The 24,067-nt window shown below is 40.3% G+C and overlaps 5 protein-coding genes and 3 non-coding genes across 14 annotated transcripts; 5 read left to right on the forward strand and 3 right to left on the reverse strand.

The window, feature by feature from the left end:
• The first annotated feature begins 46 nt into the window (after positions 1 to 46).
• On the forward strand, positions 47 to 2,058 carry LOC6557505. Of its 3 annotated transcripts, XM_001985324.3 has the most exons (4): positions 47 to 236; positions 295 to 907; positions 976 to 1,591; positions 1,657 to 2,058. In XM_001985324.3, exons 1-4 carry the CDS (start codon positions 149 to 151, stop codon positions 1,855 to 1,857), a joined length of 1,518 nt encoding a protein of 505 aa, XP_001985360.1. In that variant the 5' UTR covers positions 47 to 148; the 3' UTR covers positions 1,858 to 2,058. The 3 variants fall into 3 exon arrangements, with proteins under 3 accessions (XP_001985360.1, XP_032599250.1, XP_032599249.1); XM_032743359.2 differs by lacking the exon at positions 1,657 to 2,058 and having other exon boundaries at positions 117 to 236; positions 969 to 1,108; XM_032743358.2 differs by lacking the exon at positions 47 to 236 and having other exon boundaries at positions 800 to 907; positions 969 to 1,591; positions 1,657 to 1,895.
• Positions 1,952 to 3,748, reverse strand: LOC6556882 (4-hydroxyphenylpyruvate dioxygenase). The gene is made up of 5 exons (XM_032743360.2): positions 3,590 to 3,748; positions 3,297 to 3,323; positions 2,851 to 3,234; positions 2,096 to 2,749; positions 1,952 to 2,026 (listed from the first exon to the last, which is right to left on the reverse strand). The coding sequence occupies exons 1-5, from the start codon at positions 3,590 to 3,592 to the stop codon at positions 1,952 to 1,954; spliced, it is 1,143 nt and encodes a 380-aa protein (XP_032599251.1). The 5' UTR covers positions 3,593 to 3,748.
• Positions 3,749 to 8,655: 4,907 nt separating this feature from the next.
• LOC6557367 lies at positions 8,656 to 18,966 on the forward strand. 5 transcript variants are annotated; one of them, XR_004365256.1, is made up of 9 exons: positions 8,657 to 8,824; positions 9,604 to 10,093; positions 10,187 to 10,306; positions 13,783 to 13,908; positions 14,815 to 15,075; positions 18,160 to 18,210; positions 18,390 to 18,449; positions 18,628 to 18,690; positions 18,878 to 18,966. XR_004365256.1 is itself a non-coding variant. In XM_032738257.2 (5 exons), the coding sequence occupies exons 2-5, from the start codon at positions 9,748 to 9,750 to the stop codon at positions 14,922 to 14,924; spliced, it is 702 nt and encodes a 233-aa protein (XP_032594148.1). In that variant the 5' UTR covers positions 8,656 to 8,824; positions 9,604 to 9,747; the 3' UTR covers positions 14,925 to 14,930. The 5 variants fall into 5 exon arrangements, 3 of the variants coding, with proteins under 3 accessions (XP_032594148.1, XP_032594145.1, XP_001985358.2); XM_032738257.2 differs by lacking the exons at positions 18,160 to 18,210; positions 18,390 to 18,449; positions 18,628 to 18,690; positions 18,878 to 18,966 and having other exon boundaries at positions 8,656 to 8,824; positions 14,815 to 14,930; XM_032738254.2 differs by lacking the exons at positions 18,160 to 18,210; positions 18,390 to 18,449; positions 18,628 to 18,690; positions 18,878 to 18,966 and having other exon boundaries at positions 8,667 to 8,878; positions 14,815 to 14,930.
• Positions 15,118 to 16,936, reverse strand: LOC6557461. Its single transcript, XM_001985321.3, has 3 exons — positions 16,866 to 16,936; positions 16,013 to 16,744; positions 15,118 to 15,957 (listed from the first exon to the last, which is right to left on the reverse strand). The coding sequence occupies exons 2-3, from the start codon at positions 16,723 to 16,725 to the stop codon at positions 15,510 to 15,512; spliced, it is 1,161 nt and encodes a 386-aa protein (XP_001985357.1). The 5' UTR covers positions 16,726 to 16,744; positions 16,866 to 16,936; the 3' UTR covers positions 15,118 to 15,509.
• Positions 18,243 to 18,332, forward strand: LOC6557570. Its single transcript, XR_047047.2, has one exon. It is a non-coding gene; the product is annotated as a small nucleolar RNA Me18S-Um1356 (small nucleolar RNA).
• On the forward strand, positions 18,481 to 18,566 carry LOC6557481. Its single transcript, XR_047046.2, has one exon. It is a non-coding gene; the product is annotated as a small nucleolar RNA Me18S-Um1356 (small nucleolar RNA).
• LOC6557550 lies at positions 18,723 to 18,809 on the forward strand. The gene has a single exon (XR_047045.2). It is a non-coding gene; the product is annotated as a small nucleolar RNA Me18S-Um1356 (small nucleolar RNA).
• On the reverse strand, positions 18,953 to 23,945 carry LOC6557582 (protein artichoke). Its single transcript, XM_001985320.3, has 4 exons — positions 23,693 to 23,945; positions 21,137 to 23,636; positions 20,948 to 21,071; positions 18,953 to 20,881 (listed from the first exon to the last, which is right to left on the reverse strand). The coding sequence occupies exons 1-4, from the start codon at positions 23,818 to 23,820 to the stop codon at positions 18,987 to 18,989; spliced, it is 4,647 nt and encodes a 1,548-aa protein (XP_001985356.1). The 5' UTR covers positions 23,821 to 23,945; the 3' UTR covers positions 18,953 to 18,986.
• Between the last annotated feature and the right edge of the window lie 122 nt (positions 23,946 to 24,067).

Genomic DNA, 24,067 nt, shown 5'->3' on the forward strand with positions numbered 1-24,067 from the left:
ACATCAGTACTGCCACATGTTGCAAAAAACCTACCAAGCTCAATTCTGTCTTCCAGCCCTAGTCGTACTTATAGAATTGTTTGATTAATTTTTTTTATATCTAACATTCTGCGTGTAATCTAATAAACAATTGATTCCTGTTGGCATCATGAATTGTGTCACGTGTCAAGGCAGCGTTGACAAATCATCAAAATGCTTATTAAAAGCACTGGACACCATTAAACAACACTTTATGAGTGAGTAGCAACTTTGTTGTTCTAAATCAGCAGTTAATAAAGGTGCCTCTTTTTATAGTGATGCAAAGTGTATGTGAGGAAAATGTCAAAACCATTAGTCGGTTAAACCAGCATAATGAGAAACTGCACAGGGCAATCAACTTGTTGAACCAGCGCACCAAACCAAGCCCAAAGCGCCGCAGACTCTCGCCCAAAAAGATGCAACAGCGCCGGAGCACCATTCAACTGGCGAATAATGCCTCACCATTTGTGCCGGAGAGTCAGAACTCGCTAAACATGAATATTGCGCTGCAATCCGATGACGAGGAGGAAGAAATCATAACGGAAACGGAGCCAGCAATCAGTCCACATAAATCTTGGAGCGCACGTCGCAAGCTGAACGCCACAAATTGCGAAAATGAGCTGCCAACAAGCACCACAATAAGAACACTCAAAACAGACACCAGCAATGCCTGGCTGAGTAAAGCGCCTATGGACAAATTGCCAGTGGGCAAAACAAAAATGTCGCTGACACTGCGCAGCAACTCACCCAGATTAAAGCAAACGCGACTAAAATTCGATGCTAGCCAAATGAACAATGCGGCAGACTACGATAAGGATATCATTGAATCCAGTCCCAATTTGTATTCCTCGCTGAAGCATGCCAAGCAATCGCGTTCGCTTCTACAGAGGTAAGCAGCAGGCTGCCTGAATAAAATAATCTTAATTATAACAATAATAACAATTGTCAAGTTTGCAGAGCCGACAACACCAGCGCCTTAAGCGTCAAAACCAACTCTTTAAACATCAAAAGCAGCGCAAGCAGTAATAATCAGCATATATTTGATTTGGACGATGACGAGTCGTTCTTCGATCTATGCCCGGATCCGTCAGCACCTCGGCCGTCTTCGGATGTTGTCTTGCCCTCATTGAGCGGCACCTCAGATACTTCCAGCGTGGTGCTGCTCACTCCTGCCACACAGGATATAGTGTTTATTGATGATAGCATTACTGAAGCGAACAATTTAAATACCATGGCCTTTATGGAGGAGGCAATCAAGCAAGATGACAAAGTGTCTCTTGCGAAGTTGCAAGAATTCGAAGCGGATCTAATCAGAAAGTGTCAATTTGAGGCTGCCAATGTGAAACCTATTGCAATTTCAGCTGCGAAGCCAGCTGCCAGCGTAAAGCAGGAGCCACTGACTGAGCTCCCAAGTGATTTTGGCAATGAATCAACCAAGCTGCCAGAAGATTTTGATATGGACGATGACGAGCAGGAGGAAGAAGAAATCTTCCCGCTACCCATTGTGATTAAGCAGGAAAAACAAATGAGCGCTAGGGACCGCTTTAATATTGACTGTGTGCAGTGTGAAAAGGTGTGTTTTTTTAATTTTATCTGCTTTCAATCCAATTGATTTCAATTTTCAATTTATTTTGACAGTTTATCAATTTCATGGGCAACAATTTCGATGACGAAAAGATACGAAAGTATCTGAGTAATTGCAGGCATCACGATGAGCGAGAGCTGGAGAACAATACACCCGATGGCTTTTGGAATCCGCACATGGTTTCATTTGCGGACGATGATCCGCGCAACAAAGTGCACGTTGATCGTCGTTTTGTTGACCAGCAAAAGAAATAAACAAAGACTTGTGGTTATTTTATTTCAACCACCTACAATTTATGCAAATGCTTTATATATTGAAAACGACTCAAAATTATAATTCAATAGTTAATTACAAATTTCCGCGCTTGGCCTGCTCGATCTCAATGGCTGTAAAGAGCGACTTGAAGTTGCCAGCGCCGAAACCCTAAAAATAAAGTGAACATTTCTAAATTAAAATATAAACAGATGATTAGACTAGAATATTGAAACTAACGTTGTGATTGAAACGCTGGATGACCTCCAGGAAGAGCGTTGGCCTGTCCTGGCAGTTCTTCGTAAATATCTGCAGCAGATATCCGTTTTCATCGAAATCAACGAGAATATTCAATTTCTTTAATATTTCCATATCCTCCTTAATTTTAGTGCGACTATGCGACAGCTGCTCCTGCAGTATATCGTAGTACGATGAGGGTATGGTCAAGAATTCTGTGCCACGTGCCCGTAAGTTGGTCACAGCCGCAATAATATCACTCGTGTTGAGGGCAATATGCTGCACACCCGATCCGCCATAGTAGTCAACATATTCCTGAATCTGCGACTTCTTTTTGCCATTGGCCGGCTCGTTGATGGGCATCTTAACCGTCTCCTCATAGTTGGCCATCACAATCGAACGCAGCGCTGAATATTCCGTGTGTATCTGCGAATCATCGACAGACCAAAAGCGATGGAATTGCAAAATGCGTTCATACCAAGCGGCCACGCCCTCCATTTCCAAATCGGGCTGATTGCCCACCACGTGGTCAATGAAGTTTAACTTCGTGACCGGCAGATGCTTGAGGAGCACATCCTCCACACCGCGCTGGAAGCCAGGCAAAAAGTCACCCGCATATCCATTGCGCTCCACAAAAGTGTGCGTTGTGTCACCGTACTAAAACATTGAGATAAATGTCAATTTCAATTTAATTGAAACCACTAGTTTTAGATAACTTCTTAGAGCTTATAGCTTGAAGCCTGAAACAGTTTGCTTACCGTCTTGATGGTGGCAAATCTCACGAAACCATGAGAATCGCTCTCCTCCCAGATGTCGCGAATAACTTCCGCGCCTCGGGTAACCGCCAGGTTAAAGATTGAATTTAAATCCTCCACTTCGAAGGCCACATCCTTGACACCATCGCCGTGCTGCATCAAGTGCAAGCCATGCTCCTTGTCATCGGGCGTGTACGCCGAGACAAACACAAAGACGATCTTATTTTGGCGCACCGCATGTTTCGCGTAGCGTCTCTCTCCCGTCTCCAATCCCTGATAGCCAAGTGGTTCAAAGCCCAAACGGGTCGTATAATAACTAGCCGCCTGTTTGGCGTTTCCAACGTAAAACGTTAGATGATCAAAGCTTAAGAATTTTCCGGCTTCAGGCTGCAGGAAATCACCTTAGTAAATTACTTCGATTTAAAAACGTTTTTACGATGTGAACTTACTTTGGTTCCTTTGTCAGTATAGCTTGTCTATTGCGGAATTAAAAAAATAAATAAATAAAAAGAATTTGTAAAATTTAATATTATATAAAATAGTAGTTTTCGATTTTGAATAAAAGCTGAATGAACAAATATCACTTAACAGAATTCTAGAAGTACAATTAATAATTCACTAAAAAATCTTTAGAATGGAGCAACGTTTTCTGTTGGAAAGCAGGTTTAGTTCATCACTTCACTTCTTATGCATTTTAATTCACATATTTATTATGCGTTATATAACATCACAGATTCATTACCATTATCACTCAGACTCAATTGATGCAAAACTCCTTCTCACACGCGTTATTTTAATAAAACTCAGCTGCGATCCGTTGATCTTCACAGATTGACTATAGCTGAGCCATGCCGAGATGGCGCCTTATATAGGCCCCAGCCGATAGAACTGTTGATCAGGTGAAAATCCTGTACTACTAATGTCTCATTTAAATATTTGTCAAACTAGTATTTTGTTTACGTGTATTTCACAAGCTATATTAAGAGTCAGGTTGTTGTTGTTATTGTTTTCGATATTCGCATATTTAAATAGAAATTGCAGAATTTGTTTACTGGAACAGGTGTTGCTACCTGTTATCATTAAATGTAAGCAAATTCCGTTTATTTCGAATGTAAGTTCTGTTATTTTTGGCCGGTCCCCAACTATGTGTGTCTCACATAAATATGCATAACGTTTTTGCTCTATTAAGTGCGATTTCCTTACATTATATATAGCACTAGTGCTCATTGTGCATGGTAACCAAAATGTTTATGATATGAAGAATTCGTTTTTTTTATAACATTTTGCCGGTTGGCGCTTAAATATTCATGAATTCTACAGGTTTGTTAAGCTACAAATAAAAAAAAAAAGAGTGCCACGCGCTCGTTGCTAAGTCGTTTTCAACTGGATTCTGTTGCGAGCCCCCAAAAATGCTCATTTAAAATGCATAGTGGTCTATATAGAGTATAATTGTTGTTACTTATGATAATCATAATAGTTGTTATGCATAATATTAATCGGCTTTCAATTGAAAAACAATACTTTAAACTGGTTTTCAACAGCTGGCAATGTTTTTGTTATTGTCATTTAATTGCTGTTACAAGTTCACTTTGCATTGCTGCATTTTTACCGACTTTGACCTAAGTAAATAAATTATGTTTAGCATATTCATATGTCAATATATATGCTAAGACTTTCATTGGCACCAAATTGTGATAGAGAGTAGCAGCTCAAGGCTATTAGATATGTAATTTTCGCTTGGGATTATATACTTGTAATTTTCTGTTTCTGGGAAAAGATTAAGAACATTTATTGCTTATATCGCTGGCATAGTTCTTTCATTTTTTTTTTAAATATATAATCAAACAGATTTTTAATGGCTCTTTTGGCATGTGCCATCAATGCGACAATGGCTGCCCTTACATAGTTGCCCCTCAGCACCCTCCAGAAGCCACTCAACTGTGGGCAGGTTGTGGCTTTGGATGCGGCCCTAATAAGCCAATCATAATAAATGTCAAGCATCGAATTGGCTTCATGCCAATGGCCACTTGTGCGCCCCCATCAGAATAGCTCCCATCGAGCGCCCTCCGCCGCACCCTTTGATCAAATCCGTAGCCAGTCAGTTCATCATTAGCTGGTCGCCAGCAGTTGCTGCTGTAGTCTGAGGCTAATCATTAACGCTTAACCGCTTGAGTTCATGCGTTGCCCATACGCCCTGTATGCGTTCGGTATTTTTCTCATCTTCTTTAGCAAGTATTTTTAGCGCACACATAAATCGATTTGAATGGAGCGAAACGAACGCATAATTTATGTGCGGAGCCAAGATGCGTCTTGAGATTTCCAAACACCTATTAAAATGAGAGTGCGACATTTGTGTCTGGGAAGCAGTAGGAAAAGAAGGGGAAACTGCCCTATCCCAAGTGTAGCCCATTTTGAATTTAGGAAGGTGTCGTACCGAAAGGGAAATCAGCAAGAAATAGATACCTACTGAATTGAACTTTAACTTAAAAAGAGTAAACTCCTATGTGACATTATAAATAATTTATATATAGCATTAAATAAGATAAAAATACATTTTATCTGCCAAGAATATTAGAATTCACATATTTTATACTAATCAGCCACTTTTGTTTGCGAAATCGATTTCTTACAAATTAAATGGCCTAGAAAAATATTCCTACGAGATTGATGATTTTACCCCTAATCCAATATTTAAGTGTTATTCTCTGTTCATCTCAATTCATCTTGTAGTAGACGCCTAAATTTAATATTCTTCATTAATCAATTTCCTTAGCGCTTGCCGACACTCTTTTTGAAATACACCAAATACCATAGCAAATCCGTCGTTAATCAAATCGCTTCTGCCCAATCCCATGGAAATATTCTTTACATTTCAGTCAAACGTTTCCCATTCCTCAGCCTTAACCTATGCAAATATTTTGCTTTAAATATCTTTGACTCTGTTGTCCTTGGCGAAGGTTTTTTGCGCCGTTGCGCAGGTTTGTTTGGGTTTGATGTGGGTAGCCTGTTGCTTACGATTGGGATATTATATTACTCATGCTCCCATTAGAATGTCTGGCTTTCTCTCACTCTCTCTCTCTCTCTCTCTCTCTCTCTCTCTGTTTTGGTTAGGGCATTGCCAGCTGCGAGGAAATCGTGTTGCAGGGGTTGCTTTTTGGGCTTGGAGGGTGCAAAGCGCCGTAGTCGTTTGCCACAGAACAAAGGACAAAGGATGTGTGGAGTTGTGCGTTGCCATAGCCGCAAGCTGTCGGCGCCGCAACGTCGCCGTTTGCGTCACGCTTTCAGTCGTCGTCTGAGTCTCGTTTACTACGCTTCCAAGAAGAAAACAACTGCAATATCTAAAAAATCCAAAATTGTTTATTTTATTTAACAAGCGGGGTAACAACAACAAAGACTACTTATGTATGTTTTTTTTTTGTTTTTGTTCATTCTCTATTATTATAAAAAGCCAAACGAACTTGAACTGTCGCTAGTTTTGTAACAAAATAGCAGAGAAAAACCGCCTGAAAAAACTGAAAATCATTTGTCGCCATCTATTTTGCTATTATGCTGTGCTTTTTTTTCGCTTTTTTAAATATTGACAAATTTGTGCTGAATGCTTTGACCGGCGTCTGATTAAAATCTCTGTGTGCAACCTAGAAACAATCTATATGCCCAGAGGCAAAAATGTACAAAATTCACGCATGGAGCGCGTTTTAATGTAGTCGCTACTCTGCTGATTGTTAAATATAGTTTTCATTATGATATACGTTTTTTTTTTTTTTGTATATTCAGTCCGATTTGCTGATTGATTGTTCGGCGTGAAAATGATCATAAATTTTCCTGATTGTCTGCTTTTCACAGTTACCACAACTATTCCAAATATATATTTCGGACACCAGCTGCTGCAGGCGACGTACCAGTGCTTCCTAAACGGTTGTCTACAATGTTAAAATCGCGCGCGTTTTCAGAGAAATCGCGTTTGTTGTGTTGTGTCTGGGTGTTCCCACCCTGTGCTTGTCAAACTGTTCTTTAGCTGTAAAATCGCGAGCGTTTTACGAGTATTAGGAAACCAACTAATAAACGTGCGCGTTTTAAGAAAATATACTGATTTATATTTTGCCTACAAATTACAAACGATTTTTTTATATACTATATATATATATATATGCATAATAAAATGTATATACATAAAAAATCATATTAAATATCAAAGCAAAATCTAGTCTAGAAACAAGTTTGAAAATACTTTTAAAATATTTCATTCATAGCCAAAATTAGTACACTTATGCAAATTGGCAAAATAATTGAAGCTTGCGTGCCCCACAACCATTCAAGGCAAATAGATTGCTTTTTTCATTACCTCGCCCAACATTATTTGCATCCCTATTTCGGTAGTACCTCCCCGTGGAACATTATTTGGCACACCAAGGTCCATTTGATGACTCTCCCATTGCCTTGATACGAATTTCCTGTGAGTGCTGGCAACAATATCCTCTTCATTGAGCTGCATGCACTCTAATTATGTTATTTAATCTCGATGTCGTCATATTGTAGATATTTTTACATTTATATGGATGGTAGACACATTTTAAATGGTAAGCCATAGACTTTTGAGCGCAACCACAAAAGAAAACAACAGCCTCCCACAGTTTGTAGGCCAGAACCACCAGCATTTAATAGTCTATGTGTAATACTAGAAAGTAAAGTCCATAAAATTTCGGTTTCAAAACAAAGAAGAAAAACTGCAGACTCTGCCAAGATTTACGATGCGGCATAGAGGCGGCTGCGGGGAGTAATAACAGGTTGCACCAGCAGCAGCATCAGCATCACAAATAAACAAAAAAAAAAGGGGGAGCCTCAAACAGATCAAGAACTTCCTCAACACATCGTTGTTGTGAATTTGATGTTATTTTTAAATACACACACACACAAATTATGAGGCACTGTATACCTAGTCTTCTCTATTTAAAGGGACTCCGCTGCTGTGCTGCTAGGTGAGCATAAATTATAAATATATTTCAGTCTGTGTCAAATACTGTTTTGCCCAAGCAGCCCAGGAATGTTGTTGTACTGTGTGTTCCGCATCATTTTCAACAAATTACTACAGATTATTAAGTGTCATCCTATTAATGGAGCATGATATAGTTCTTCATTGAGCACTTCTTGGTTGAGTTCCTTAAGCGACTGTTGATAGGCGGTGCTAATCAGTAAATGATTGCATTCAACTTCTGGTTTTACAAAGTTGAGTAATAAGCAAATTTACTTGGATGTTAATTCTTATGAACACGATTAATCAATGCAAACCATAAGAGTTACATTTATTACTGATGAGTTCTGCGAAAAGAGACTGCTTTTGACCTTTAGATAAGAAAGCTGATTAAAGCCTACAATCTAGTAAAGTTAATAAGGCTTATAAATAAGAAACTTTTTGTAAATAGTAGATTGCAAATATTCGCAAGCCTACATTTGCCAGGTTAAATGCATTTTTATAAAGGGTTATAATTGTGCAATTCGAAATTCTTATCTTTGAGTAAATTCAATATTTATTTAATGATATCGCTGTTGAAGGTGGGTTCCTGCAGTTGTGTGAGTAAGACTAAAGAGCTACCCTTTGAAGTCAGCCAATTTGGCGTCGCTTGCGTTCATTTGCGACGCAAAACGTTACGTTATTTTAACAGTCTCAAGCAGCACAACAGCTGCGTCGACGCCAGCGTTAACGCCAGCGTCGCGACGCTTTGAATTGCGAGTGTGAATGTGATGCGACTGCTGCGAGTGCGAGTGCGAGTCGATTGTTTGCTTTCGAACGTTGCTGCGCATCGTTCAGAGTGAATTTGCATTGGCAGCGAAACGGACGACTTTGTCGGGTGTCTGCGACTCTGCAAGTAGAATTTCTCTATGCGAAAAACGGCGCGCTGCACGCATTATTTTCCCGTTGTTGTAGTCGTCGTCGTTGTCTTTGTCGTTTTCTGAAAAATGATTTTCTTAGTTCTTTTTGGTTGGTGAAAATGATTTTCTTGTAACTTTAATTTATGAATGGAGGACGCGCTGAGTGAGTTGCCGAATTGCTGCATAATAAATTATGTGCCGAATACCAAAGATATTTCTATTTGAAATGAAAATTCCAACATAATTTATCCGTTTCTAAAAGGATGAGAGATACAAATTTGTAACATGGATTGATGTGAAATGTGGAAATATAATAAAAAATAATAATTATAAATATCTACACAATTAAGCAGATCAATTATCAGCGGGCAAAATTAAAATAAATTTAAATGTGAGCTTATTAAAAATGAAATAAGTGCACTGGTCCAGAAATGCCTATTGAAATATTTTAAATTATTATTATAATTGAAAATGAAACATTGCGAAGCTAATAAGGAAATTGGATATCCAAAACAAGATTGGGAAAAATTAATATATTAAATATTGTGTAAAGAATAGTTAAAAGTGTCACTGAAATGCTAAACTATGTATGGATTTCATTTAAATTCGATACTCTACTCTCTTCTTTAAATGCTTAACGTAATAAGCGTTAAGTAATGCCAAGCAAAAAATTTTGACTCAAGCCGACATATGATTAAATGATACATACAAATATTTAGAATGCAATCAGGTGTAAAGTGAATAGAAATAATGGCAATCGCTCAGTCGGAAAACGACGGATAATAAAAAGAACTAGTATAGAATGCATACTTTATACGCATTATGCACCACATATTCTACATGACCGCGTTTCGAATATACTAAAACGGTTTCTCTCCCATCTTCCAGCCTCTATGCTCTCAATCACTTGGCACGACTTATGCATCGTATCGAATTACAAAAACAAACAACAAGTATAACTCGATACAGAAATACAAATAAAAAACCACTTAATGTGACTAAAATATTGCATACTAAAAATTTCAAAACACAATGAGGAACACAACAGAAAATTGTTTTGTGCGCAGCACAAGTTCTTGCAACACGAGTGAAAACTATTGTTCCTGCCAAAGATTACACGAAACGAATCGAAAAACTACGCACAATATACGATCCAATATTCTTGCTGAAAGTATAACATTCCTGCATCTATGCGTCCTGCTGTTGCTCTGCCTGAGCTCCACACTGGCCGCACCACAAAGCTCCTGCATACTCTGTGATAAGGAGGATTTGAGGTCCAGGGAGCAGCCAACAATCAGCGACAGCTATGAGGAGTTTACATTTGATCATCAGGTGACACGACAAGATGCCATTCAAGCGCTGCGCAAGTACAACGAAAGTAAGGCTCAATGCTCTTTTATAGAGCTAATCTAAGTCAGAGGTTTATCTTGGAATTGGCAAAATCTAACTCTCCTCTCTTTCACATTTATAGCGCTTGGTGGCGCACAAAACTCTTGCAACTCAATGCAGTGCACGGCGACTGTGATGAAATATTGCTTGGGTTTACAGTTCCTAAATGATCATTGCTGGTGCGAGCTGCAGCACAGAGAAGGTGAGTTGCACAGTGAAATACCATATTATATTATGATAGTATATATGAGCTGCCAGTTTATGGCATGCACACATGGCGCTTAACAACAACAAACAAAACTGTGAGCTTTGCAGATTCTCACAAGTAAACAAAAGAGCTGGAAAATCTTGGAAATGAAAACGGTGGCGAGTGCCACTAACCCACTTAAGAGCTGCTTAAGTTTAGCTTCATTAGTTCATTACAGCAGCAACAACTTAATTCTTTAATGAGCGACAGGCACGCAATGAGTGCAGCTCAAAGATGATGCAAGCTAAGCGAACTGATAAACTGTCCCATAATTGGGTGGGCCCTTCTCTCTCTCTCTCTCTCTCGCTCTCTGTCTCCCTTTCATTAGCACGTGGCCATCGCGGAAGTAGTTAGTCGTAAAAGTTGTGGTCCAAATGTATTAACCGCAGCCACGCTTCATTGCATTGATTTGCATGTTGCTACAGTAGTTGCTCATTATAAAGGCTACATAAAATAGCCCATATTTCGGCAAATACAATATATATAACTTGCTTCTATTTTTGTAACGATTCTAAGAAGAATGTTCATAAATTATAAATTATCCATCTTATCCATGTACACGGAAAATGTTTAAGCATTTTATGAGGGATACTACATAACTTGCTTGACTAAAACAAATTCTTTTGAAAATTGATTTGACCTTTCTAGTTTCATTGAAAATGTTGCCAGCAAAGTTTTTTAGAAATATCTAACAATTTTTTTTATCATAGAAGGCTTAAAATTGTCTTTTGTACTCAGCGTCCTTTGCCTATTTTAGCGTGGCCTCACTGTATGTAAACTTACATTCCAAGTGTCCAAGCGTCAGTTTATAATTTTCTTTAGTTTTTTATATATTTTTTTAATTTTAAATGTTTGTGTTGATGTGCATTGGCGTCTGGTCTGGTCGTCGTTTTGTGGGTTCGGCACTCCGTTCGTATTTTCTACACTTGAATGGTTTTCTTCAAGGCGTGCACAACATTCCGAATCGCATTTTTTCCAAATGCACTCGCAGTTGCATTGTGTTCTAGTAAATATGCTCATTAAATTTAATTTTCTGTAGTAGTGTGTTTTTTTATAGACTCATATAGAGGTTATAATTGGGTTTGTGTTTATGGCCCAAGAGTTTTGCAGTCCACATACTGAAGGCTATCATTGAGAAAGCCCTACATTTACTCGAACAAAGCATGTGCTTGTATTGGCTTATCATTCAATATAATATTTGCTTAATAACTTTTTAAATTCCAGGTATTGGACTCATTTATAATAATACTTATATAGAATACTTATAAATGATCATTTTTGAAGAGGTATCATTAAGTTGTGCAAGGCTGATAGTATAAGTAAATATTGATTATATTCGTCGTGCTACTTCAAGTGCAGTATTGACTGAACTCTAACCCGAAATAAGAATCGATTCCATCTTAAGTGTCTCCTTATCAGGCATCGCAAGTATTTTTGCGCTTGTCGAGAAACAAAATCAGTAAATCTCACTTGCATTTACCCAACAACAAAATCAACTGTTTCAAACTAAGACGATCTTAGCTAAATTTCTATAATATGTTTATTTATGGAACTGAAATATTTTGCCACTGACTTTGTTTTCATTTAATATGCAACGCCTTTAGCTTTGACAATAACAATAACAGCCAAAGCATTCAATTAAATACGTGCTTGAAATGGCAATGCTGAAACACCTGTCTCGTCAATTGTAGCTCGATGAATGAAAACTCTCTGTGGGTGGTTTTAGATTTCTAGTGTATTTTGTAACGACTTTTTACCATTATTGTGGACTGACTGTAAAGCAATTGATTATTACATTCTAAATTTTGGGTAATCAAATTTGAGAGTTTTGCGCGTTTTTTAACACCCAAAGCTAAAAATTTGTTTATTATTTGTTTATCATATATTATTTGATTGCCTGCGATGAGTGTTGACACCGCTTGATGAATCACAAACTGTCTAATTAAATTGAGGAAGCTAATGTACTTGAATAGATACCACGCCAACACTTCAATTGATTTTTTTTTAACTTATTAAATTTATTTAAAAAAATTGGGTTATTTGCAAAAAAAATAGAGAAGCATTTTTATTAAATTAAAACAAGGATTTAGCGTCTAAGAAAATTAATCCATTAACATAAGAATAGGTTAAATATTTTTTATATGTTTTAGTCAAAGCTAGCTTTGCAATCACCTGGAGGTCATCGCATAAAAATAGACTCAATTACTTCAATATAGATTAAAATAAAATTTGAAGATTTAAAATGTGCCATCAATCATAATCAATTCCAGTTTATTTTCAAATATATATGCTTGTTTGATTTTTGTCATGTTCTCGCTTCGTGTCAGCTGTCTGTAAAGATTAATAATACAATTGTGATCACTAAATTGATCCAATATTATTGTGTGTACTGGCGCTCATGTCGATTTGCATCAAATTTAATATAATTACATAATTGGATAAATATTTGTGACACGCAGCAGCGAAACAATGAGTTCGGCCATTATTCCCATTTTTAAAATGAAACTTTATAAAAATCCACAAGTTTTGTTTTTCTAAACAAATGTGTAAACAAATTGTTGAGTTCGACATGGCCCCAGAAGAACAATATTTAGTCATTCAGTCGGTTTTGTATTGTTTGGAAAATTATTTGTTGATTTTGGCGCTGCTCCTAATAAACATATTCTATTTTATTGCTTTCCGCTTCTACTTAAACAAAAAGCACCATAAAACTATATAAAACTAAAACTATCTAAAATAATTTTAAGTGCTCTTACTTTATTTTTTATTTCAAAATGCGTATATATATATATATTAAATAAATTCAAAACACGATGTTGTGTTGCCCAGAGAAAATGCCTTTTTTGGCACAGTTGGCATCAAATATTTTTATGATTGACAGCGACAGCTGATCATATAAAATCAAATCTATGTCCAAATGTCAGTCTGAAATCCCAAGATTTAGTTGAAATATTAAAACTAGAGACATACAAAATGTATTGACTAATTTTTAAGTCAGAAGATTATTGGTGGCACACAATTTCTGTTAATATTTTGTAACTGCAAAATCATTTAGATATTTGTGGAGAAATTAATGTAATTCATTCAAATTTAAGTTATTTTAAAAAGTTTTTGCCAAAATGAAAATTGGGTATAATTCTACTATTATTAAACTTCTTAACACATCTCAAGGAACAATTTGTTCAAGAAAAAATTTCCATATACAAAACATGGTAAACTTTGTATGGAATTCTCGCACTGAGTGCAGAAGGCATCCAACAAATACTTAAATTTATTTCTTAATGTACTACTCATTGATTGATTTATAGAGAGCCATATGTTAAAGAAATCTTTATATACTAAACAGATAATTTATTTTATTACCTTATAGTCTACCATACATACTATATATGTTGCGACCTGAACTAAAAATCTTTTTATATCTGTTACAGAGGGTCTGCCCTATGTGCCGCATATATGTTATGTGGGCGAGAAGGTGTACAAACCATCGGTGGGTTCCTGTTTCTTCTTTGAGGAAGTCAAGGAATGCTGTTGCGCATCCGCTTTGGTCCGCGAGTGTAAGTGTGATTAGAATCTGTATGAATCACTTTCAACAAGATATTTTATTTGAAGAGCACTGGATATATATGTCCGTAATATACTAATACTTGTGCATACAGAAATCAATGCTAAATGCTGGGGTTCCGCAACATTCAACACTCACACACACCCATCTAGGGATTAACAAAGCGATGCTAATTTCATAATGTAAATAGACACGATCGCTTCTGATTCGATAAACAAACCTAAGAAAGGCAGCAGATCATCGCTTCCAAACGCAGCAGAAATCAAATCATGATAATTAGATTTAGTTTATAACGCTAATTGAAATAACTCACCATTTTTCAGCCCACAATAGACGTGATTCGAATAGCTTTAAATCATAAAACATTAGCATCACTCCGTGGTGATTAAAAACTAGCTACTTATTTATATTTATGCATATGCTGAAGAGCAATATATGCTTATTGTTCTTTCCCAAAGTTTACAATTAGTTTGCCTGAACAGAACTTGCTATTCCGAGGCAAATAAACAAATAACTTTGGCTAAATTAAGTGCAGGCTCATAAATAATTATGGCTAAAGCTGCAAAATAAATAAACTTTTTTGGTATTTAGCTTTGAAAATCACATGCTGCCCTTTAACATGGCACAGCTTTTAGCCATCTGTAACTAAATTAAACCTGTTTTCGTAACTCATCCCTTCAGAACAGAATATTTCTAAAATGTAGGCCATTAACCTGTTCTTCTGTTATTAGTGAAATTCAATCTGTATGTAGTGTTAATTATTATATTAAGTTTTATGTATTCAACTTTTGTTGCTCAAGCTTGAAGTAAAATAATGCCATGATAAAAAAAGTTTTTTCTACGTGTCACATTTATAATAATAATAATATAATAATATAATGTCTTCTGTTAATTGCAGGGCGACATATATCAGGCGCTTCATTTACAATACCAACAACCATATTGAGCACGTCGCTGGCATTATTGAGTTTACTGCACTGGCGGAGCAGGAGGCGTTGCATTTGTTAAAGTTGAGAATTGGGCGGGTCCGTGGATTGGCATACAATCTAGTAAAACATAGTCATAGTCGTGTAGTCATCGAGCGGTGCAGCGCGGCGCCTATTTAGCCATTAATAAGTGTACTTAGTTCAAAATGTCCAACACAGATCAAACTTACTTGGTAAGCATTATATATTAATATATTTAAGCGTTAATAAATATAAATTTGTATATCTAAATCTGTGTGTTGGGTTTTTAGTTATCCCATATGCATTATGTGTACATAATATATAGTCACATATTGCATTTATAATTAAATCACTTAATCAATAACTCCGAATGCGGCATGCTGTGTTTTTGAATTAATAACAAAATCTTAATGTGAATTTGGTGTGTACATAATACGAACAGGAACGAAACCACACAATGTTTGAACAAAATTAAAAACAATGCATAATGGATACAAGTTTCTTAGGATGCCTAGACGAAAATGGCAAAGACCGTTGCTTAAATATTATTTGGAGTCGCGCACTTAGATCTAAACGGTCCACTGAACCTCTAGTTCAGCAAGTCGGCCTTAAGTCTAGGTGAAGTCTACAACCTCTCTTGGCTGCTTTATAAGCTGATGCGGTTGTTGAGCGTGCGCTGCAATGCATTCACGCAGGACAGAACATCCTCGTAATCCTTGGACCACTCACGCAAATTGCGCTCCAGTGTCTCCAGCCGTGTCTGTCCCAGCCGCATGCCGCCATGCTTGATGGCCGCATAACAGGAGCAGGCCAGCAGCTTGAAGCATTGTCGCCGCACCGCATTATGGGAATTGCTCTCCCAGTTGGGGGTGCTTGCCACACACTGCCAGGCCATGCTCACATAGTCCACCAATCCATCCCAGTGTGTGGAGTCGTGTAGACACTTCGCTTGCGTCTGCAGCACACGCTTAAATTCGTTTAAATGTATGGATGCTTTTGAGTAAGCAGCGGCATCTGTTTTCTTGCACAGACGCGACGTGGGCAGAGATTTGAATATTAGCCGTTTGGCATGATGCAGCTCCTGCTCCAGCGAACTGCAAATATTTTTGAATGAATAATATACAAATGCTTTGCTATGAGGTGACTCACCTTATGTCTGGCGTGGGCAGCTGAGCGCGTATATTCTCCTCGGCGCTTTGTGTTGCTGTCGGCGTCTCCTGTTTAGTATTGCACATAATCAAATCGATGAGTTGTTGCTGTGAGAGACCTTGCAGAAGCGCTGTCAGAGGCACCTCGTTATTCGTTTGCGCCACCGGGCGATCATCCATTTTAAGTTTCTTCACTATTGGCGTGCCCGGCCACAGCTCTTGCTTGGTGCTGCTCAATTTGATGGGTGAATATGTATCCATTGGCGTCGGATCGGGTGGTGTGCTACCCATTGTCAGCCGTTTGCGTGGCGAACTGCGCAGTATCATACCACTGGTCAATTGCAGATTCTTTGTTGGAGTACGCTGAAAAGGACTGCGTATTGGATTGCTGCTGCTGCCGTTACCGCCGCCATTGACTTTGTCCGGGGAAAAGGTCGTTGTGAAACGACGCCGGCCACGTTGTCGTATAATCAGTTCATCTGGTGAGGGCAGCGGCGAAAAGCTAAAGTCAACACGCAGTCCCAGGCCACCAGCAGCACCGCCTCCTCCAGCACCACCTCCATTGGGTGTGTTCGCTGTAGCGGCCGGTGTGGGCTCATCGGGTGTACGACGATTGGCATTTGTGGGTGTATTCGCAACTCGAAGAGCCTCCAAACGATCGGGTATCTCAGCCAGAGCCATGCGCGTCTGCATTGTCGGTGTCGTTGTCGTCATATTGTTTTCGCCTTAGTAGCTGTAAAATACCAAACAGGAAAATTAGCTGTCATCGCCCCTGACATTTAGTGTGCGCCCCAATTGTACTTGAAGGAATTTTATTAGGTTTTCATTGGAATGTGCTTGACTCGACCGTTTACCTCGCTGGTTGCTAGACTATTTTTATTTTGTTTCGTTTTCTTTGCCAAAATTGCGCCAATTCATATGGCAAGCAAACGCAGGGCTACCAAACACAACAGTGTTGTCGCTGCACGCTAAAATTAACGATCTGGTAAGCATTCGCAAGAGCATACAATTAGCTGTCTGGCAACGTCGTTCTGTTCTTTTGGCGTCTTCATTAACATCGACAGCGTGTTTGGAGAGGTTTTTAATTATTTCATTTATTGAATTATACCAATTAATTGGTCAATTAATCATATAATAATGTGTATGAAGAAGCAAGCTGCGGTTCGTAGTATGTACAATAATCCTGGAAGCATATTTGGCTTTCTCGATTGAACAGCTACAGCCACCTAAACCACGTGGCTTGGAAGTTCTTAATTTTTTAATTTAAAATGAGTTAAAGCTACACATTTCAATACGAGGTAAGTTATTATTCCTTTGCAAGACCTGCACATAAGCAAATCGAATGATGATATTTTCATAACGAAATCAGCAAAATTTTCAGCAATTATGTTGAAATATATTCAAACATGCATCGCCATCTAACAACAAGATTTAATAGATTGATCCTCATAAGCAATTAATTACTCTTCTTTTTGATTAGTGGGAAGCTCTCAATCGGAAATGTGGTTGAGGGCTTCACATAACCTAAATTGTAAAGTACAGTATGACAAGAAAGTGTTTGGACACAGGAAAAAAATGTATATTTTCTCATAATTTTGCTAAAAAAAAGTATCGTATTGACTTTTATTATCTTGTTCTTATTTTTCTACCATTAAGTGGACTTCTTCAAACCATTTAACAAAAAAATTAACAAGATTCATTTACTGAGAGAATTGTACAATTTAATAAACCCAAGTTATACATTCTTTGGCTGTTTACGATTTTGTCAATTCGCTTTTCGGTCGGTCTCGTTAAAAATATGCTATTTTTTTGACTTGCACGTTGTCTGTGACCTTGGTGAACATATTCTGTTGAAATCTGGCCATGAAAGGTAATTTTTGCAAAATGTCGATATTAAAATATTTGTTTGCAAAAGAAGTTAGAAAATACGAATTTTTCCTGTGTCCGAACACTTTATTGACATACTGTACTATAAGTTCAAAATACACACATTGTCACATTTAGTTTCTCTTATACTAAACTCGGAGCAATTATGTGGACTATTCTATTTATTTCTATTTAACATGCATCAACATCTGATCAACCACATACAAAACTAGTTTTGAATTAAAAAAAACAAGAAACTAATTTGCTTTAATTTTCTTGCAGATGCTTTATCCACTTTGATAATTGGAATACGGAATTAATCCATGATCTGAAGTAAGTCTTATATACATCAACAACTCTAGAAAATACCTTTCAATGATGATAAATTCATATCTTCCTCAGACAAATTATGTTGAAATCTATTTAACATGCATCACCATCTGATTACTCATATAGAAAACTAGTTCTTCATTTAAAAAACATGAAACTAATGTGCATTAATTCTCTTCCAGGCGTTTCGTGGACTTTGAATCAGCGTAAATTCAAATGGGAGAATTAGACCATGATCTGAAGTAAGTTTTATATCCATTGTCAACTAGAAAATAATTTTAAATGATGAAAACTTCATACACTACTCAGATCAATTATGTTGAAATCTTTTTAACATGCATCACCATCTGATTAGTTACTTAATAATCTTATTCTTTGATGAAAAAACATAACACTAACTTTTGCTAATTCTACTTTTAGACGTCGTGTGCACTTTGAATTGGAAAAGCAGATTTGGAACTGCTTCATAATCAATCCCAGGAAGTAAGTCTTTTAGTGGATATTATCCAAAGTAAAAACCTTTCAATGATGACAATTTCATACCCTACTCAGAGCAATTATGTTGAAATCTATTTAACATGCATCACCATCTGACTAATTTCCAAAACAAAAAGAATGCTTGTTGTGAAAAATATGAAACTAATTTGTATTAAATTCCTTTTCTTTTCAGGCCACTCCAGCGGCAATTGATTCAGACATAATATTTCAATATTTTAATATCTATTTCAATGGTATATAAAAATAAACTTATAAACAACACTCCCAAACACAGCTATCTATTAACGAATCCACAGCAACAACAACAGCATAAATATGATTTTCCTTCGGTTCACACGACTCCAACTGAAACTCCCACTCAACTCTGGCGGCACTACATTGCCATAGGCCATCTCCTTGTTGGACGCTGAGCCGCGTTCTGTGAAATCGCGCTTCTTTTTAAAGCTCTCGTAGTACCAATCCATGCCATCCTTGCGCTCCGCCAGCACCGGCTCCGGCTGGGTATCGGTGCGCTTCTGTGCCTGCCTGGCAATAAGCTGCTGCTCGCTGGCCAAGCTCTCATTGTCTATGCTGGGCGTGGTGCGTTGATACTCCTCGGCCGTGGGCTGTGCCAACTGTTGTTGGTGTTGTGTATACACCTTGGTGATGGTCGAACGGCCGCCGGGACTGCGTACACCTCCCGCCGCCGCACCCGCTCCCCGCGCAGGCGCAGCGGTCACCTGAGCACTGCTGCTGGGCGTTGCCTTGTAATCAGTTGGTGCTTCCGTTGTCGTTGTCGTTACCCACGAATGACTTTTGATTTGTGCCACGTGCTCTTCCGCTGGCGGTATTAATAATATGGTTTCTGCTGTTGTTGTTTGATACAGTTTCGGTGGCCGGAGCAGCGTTACCGATTGCGCCTCCAAATCCTCATCATCGTCGTACTGGGAGTTCACATCTTGTTGCTCGCTGGAGGCGCTGCTTTGGGGTACTTCTGTTGTGGTTGTGGTCGAACTACTTGTTAAGCTTCGGGTTGTAGTTCTGGCTGTGGTGCGTGTAGTTGAGATTGGCCTTGTGCTTAGCACCACTGGCATCGGTGTGGTGAAGTCGGTCGTCGTTTCGGTCACGTAGTAGGTGACCGTCTCGCTGCTCTCTGAACTGCTGGTGGTGGGGCTGGGATGAGCCTGTGTCTCCGACTTCTCCTGCCGCACCGCTATGGGCACAAAGTGATGCTCCAAGTGTGGCTTGCTGGTGACATTTACGGGCTCCACCAGGCCTCGACGCTTTTGTGGATCAGGCACTGGCATAAAACCGCCCACATGGGCGGGCACAATTGGACGAAAGCCACCGCGTTCGATGCTCGTCGGCTCACGAAATGTGGTGCGAAAAACGCCAACAGTTGTCGCCGCGCCACTCTCATTGCTCTGCGCCTCTTCCGCTGAGTTGGTGACCACCTCGGCCGCACCATAACGATTCCGAGCATTCTGTTGTTGCTGTTGTTGCTGCTGCTCCCGCAAATACTTCTCGAATTCGGCGCTGTTCGGCTGATACATCCTCGTCTTTCCTCGTCCAGTCGGTGGCAAGTTGATGTGCGCCATGCGATGTGTGGCTGGCATTGCATCGTCCTGATCTGTGCGCTGTTTGCGTCCACGGTCGCCAAAGCCAAAGAAGCGACCCAAACTCAGACTGGGTATGGGATAGCCAAAGAAGGTGAACGGTGATCCAACGCCGTCACCAGGCTGTGGTCGTCTATTAAAGTATTTGGTGTGCAGCAGCGTATTGTTCAGATCAATGTTGCCACTTGCCACCGACGTCGGACGGGGTCGCTGTGAGCTGCTGCCCACTGCATTGCTGGCATCCGGCACATCCGTGGAGTCCACATACTGATCGTAGAAGTATTCACTGTCGCCCACCATCGGTCGTTCGCCATTTGCCTCGCACTCATCATTGAACTCGTCGGGCAGATCACGCTGGAAGACATCGCCATGCTCGTTAAGCAGTGGCAAATGATCGCCATCGTTGCGATCATTGTTCTCGCCACCCTTGAACAGCTCCAGGCCGGCACACAGACTGCGCTCCATGCGAGCAGCACGCAGAAGTCGACCATCCTTGCATTTCGGTCCGGGATAGGGGAAATTCGTCTCCTGCAGCCAGACAGAGAGCCACTGCATCTCACAATTGCAATCAATGGGATTACCTAATGGGAATAAATGTACTTAACTTTATTATACCTCTTATAATATTTAATTGAATTTATTCTCACCATCCACATCAAGTATAGCAATGTTGCCTCTCAGATTCCTAAACGTTCGCTCCTTGATGGTTCTCAGTTGGTTATTGCGCATGGATAGAACTCGCAATCTGGGCATGGTTTCAAAGGGGGAGCCCTGACAAATTCGTAGGCAAGGAGAAAGTTAAATAAACACAATCTTTCATTGATTTTTAGACCCACCTGTATTCTGCATATCTGATTGTTGTCCATCTTCAGCTCGACCAGCCAATTAAGTGCCTTGAGTGGCATGGTTGAGACCAGTTTTACACCATTGGTGGATAGATCCAATACCTCCAGGTTGCGCATGCTGCGCAATCCAATGTTCTCCATATTACGAAAATGGTTGTTGGACAGATTAAGGAAGACCAGCGAACTGGCATGATGAAAACTCTCCGGTGAGATGAAGCGCAGTTTATTGTATTGAAAATGTGAGGCCAGTAGCGAGGGCAGCTCCTCGAAAACATGATCCTTCAGCTCGACCAGCTTATTGTCGGCCAGCACAAACTCCTGCAGCTCATCCAGACCCTTGAGGGCTCCTGGTTGCACGCTGGCAATCTCATTACTGCTGAGATCCAGATACTGCAACTTGGGTAAGTTTCTGAATGTGCCCTGCTGCAGTTCCACAATCAGATTATTGGACATACGTATCTCGACCACATTGCGCCAGTTATTGACCACATCGGAGTGCACACGTGTGATCTGATTGTAGCTCAGATCCACATCCCGCAGACTGTGCAGATTGCCCAGACCCACGGAGATGTCCAGTAGTGCATTGCCGGACAGATCCAGGTACTCCAGCGACCGCTGGTTATCGAAGGCGGTGGGTGAAATGGTGCGTATGAGATTGCGGGACAAATCCAGCTGCTCCAGCCGGCTGTTATTCGAGAAAAAATTGTCCGTGACGGACTCCAGTTTGTTGGACTGCAAATTGAGATTGCGCAGCTCCGCAAGCGGTAGTAGTGCACGCTCATCCGCCTGGCCCAGCTGATTGTCCTGCAGGTGGAGCAGCTCCAGACGCTGGATGCCCAAGAATGACGTGTCCTCCAGTAGGCGGAGCTGATTCTGCGCCAGACTCAGGACACGCAGCTCCGGCGCCGCCTGGAATCCATGACGCGCCAGCTGCTCGATGCGGTTCTGGCTGAGATCCAGCATGCGCAGATTAGGCAGCTGCAGCGATTTGCTGCCAGCGGCGGGCAAAGCGGTAATCCGATTGCCACGCAACGAAATACGTTCCACAATTTGGGGCAGGCCTGGAATAACAACCGTCAGCTGATTGAAACTGGCATCCACCTCGAAGAGACGTTCCAAATGCATAAAAGTGCCCGGTTGAATGCGGCTCAGCTCATTGGAGGATATGTTGAGCGTTTCCAGCAGACCGTTGTGCCGAAAACTGTTGGCAGCCAGATCCTTAAGCCCATTCTCGCTGAGATCCAGACGACGCAGTGACGGCAAACCCGCCAGCAGCTGTGCATCCACACGAACGAATTGATTCTGCGCCAAATCCAGGCCCTTCAGACCGGGTAGATTCCAAAAGGGCAATGACAAATCGGAGCTAAGACTATTGTTGCGCATGCGCAGTTCCCGCAGAGCGGGCATTGCCATCAAGGCATCACGTTCAATTCGCCGCAACTGATTGTTATTGAGATGCAGTTGCTCCAGGGTGCCATGGCCACGCAGAGCTCCATAGGGCAGTTCACTCAATTGATTGCTACTCATATCGAGGAAGCGCAGTGTGGGCAGAGCATCCAACAGAGCACGCAGTGCCTCCACATGGGCAATCTCATTGTTGTAGATGTGCACGGCCTCGACCCCGCTGCCGGAGGACTGCAGCATTGATTCCGGATGGATGCGTCGGATAAGATTGTTGTGCAGATAAATCGTCTTCAATTGTGGGGTGCCGAGAAAGGCGCCATATTGCAACTCTGTGATGCGATTATCATTCAGATGCAGCTCGGAAAGATTGGGTAAATCGACAAAGGATCCATCCTCAATAACATTGATGATGTTGTGATCCAAGCGCAGCTTCTTCAAATGCTCCAAATCCTTGACAATGCGTCCAATCATGCCCACATCGCTGATCTGATTATGCGACAGCTTCAAACTAACCAAATTGGGCAACCTTGCCAAGGCACGCAAGTGAATCCAGTTGAGACCATTGCGACTAAGATCCAGATTCTTCAGCGATATCAAGCCATCGAATAGGCCCGCCTCCAGCCGTGTCAGACCCGTGCCCCCAGTGATGTGTATGTGTTGCAACTTGGGCAGATGCCGGAAGCTATGTGGTTGCAACTCAGTCAGGGATCCGCTCTGCACACTCATATAGGTCAGACTGAGCAGACCGGAGAAGTCGGGCAGATGCTTTAACTCATCGCTCTGGATGGTGATGGCCAGCATGTTGATCATGCCGTTCAAGCTCTCCGATGGGATGCTCCGCAGCTGTGGCTCCACTATGAAGATCTCCACTAGACTATTCTCGAGCTCATTTAGCCACCCGTTGGACACACGTTCGATGCTATTGTATCTCAACATCAGGCGCACAATCTGCAGATTGCCAAAGAAGCGTCCAGGCAGTGCCGGCAGCTGATTGTTCTCCAGCACCAACTCATCGATTTTGGTCTTAATATTCCGCTCCACGGATTTCAGGCCATCCATAATCTGTGGCAAATTGCTGTGCGAGCACCTGTTGCAAAGTAAAGGCTGAGTTGAGTCTGAGGTTTTATTTTACAATGGACTCACCATATTTGTATCTCCTTGCCACGCAGTGAACAGCGACAAGGCAGAATTGCCTCCGAGGGTGGACAGCTGTCTGCTTGCACCAGCGTCGTCCATGTGGCATATAGCAGCAGGATGGGTAGCAATATCATTCTGAGATGCACTTAGTTCATGGGAATGGTGTAGCCCGACTGGCACATACCTAAAGGACACACCAAAAAGCTTAACAATAACTTTGTAATTGCTTTGAGAAGAAGGAAGACACAAATTCTAGGATTAGGAACCGGGTATCTTAGAGAAACAAGTGCTGAACCTGGGTTGTTTCTTATGATCATTTAAATAAAATTGTATTTAAAAAGAAGAGAAGAAAAACTTAAACTATTAATAAACTAAATCACT

This window comes from Drosophila grimshawi, unplaced genomic scaffold, assembly GCF_018153295.1.
Source record: "Drosophila grimshawi isolate 15287-2541.00 unplaced genomic scaffold, ASM1815329v1 contig_44, whole genome shotgun sequence".
Lineage (NCBI taxonomy): Eukaryota > Metazoa > Arthropoda > Insecta > Diptera > Drosophilidae > Drosophila > Drosophila grimshawi.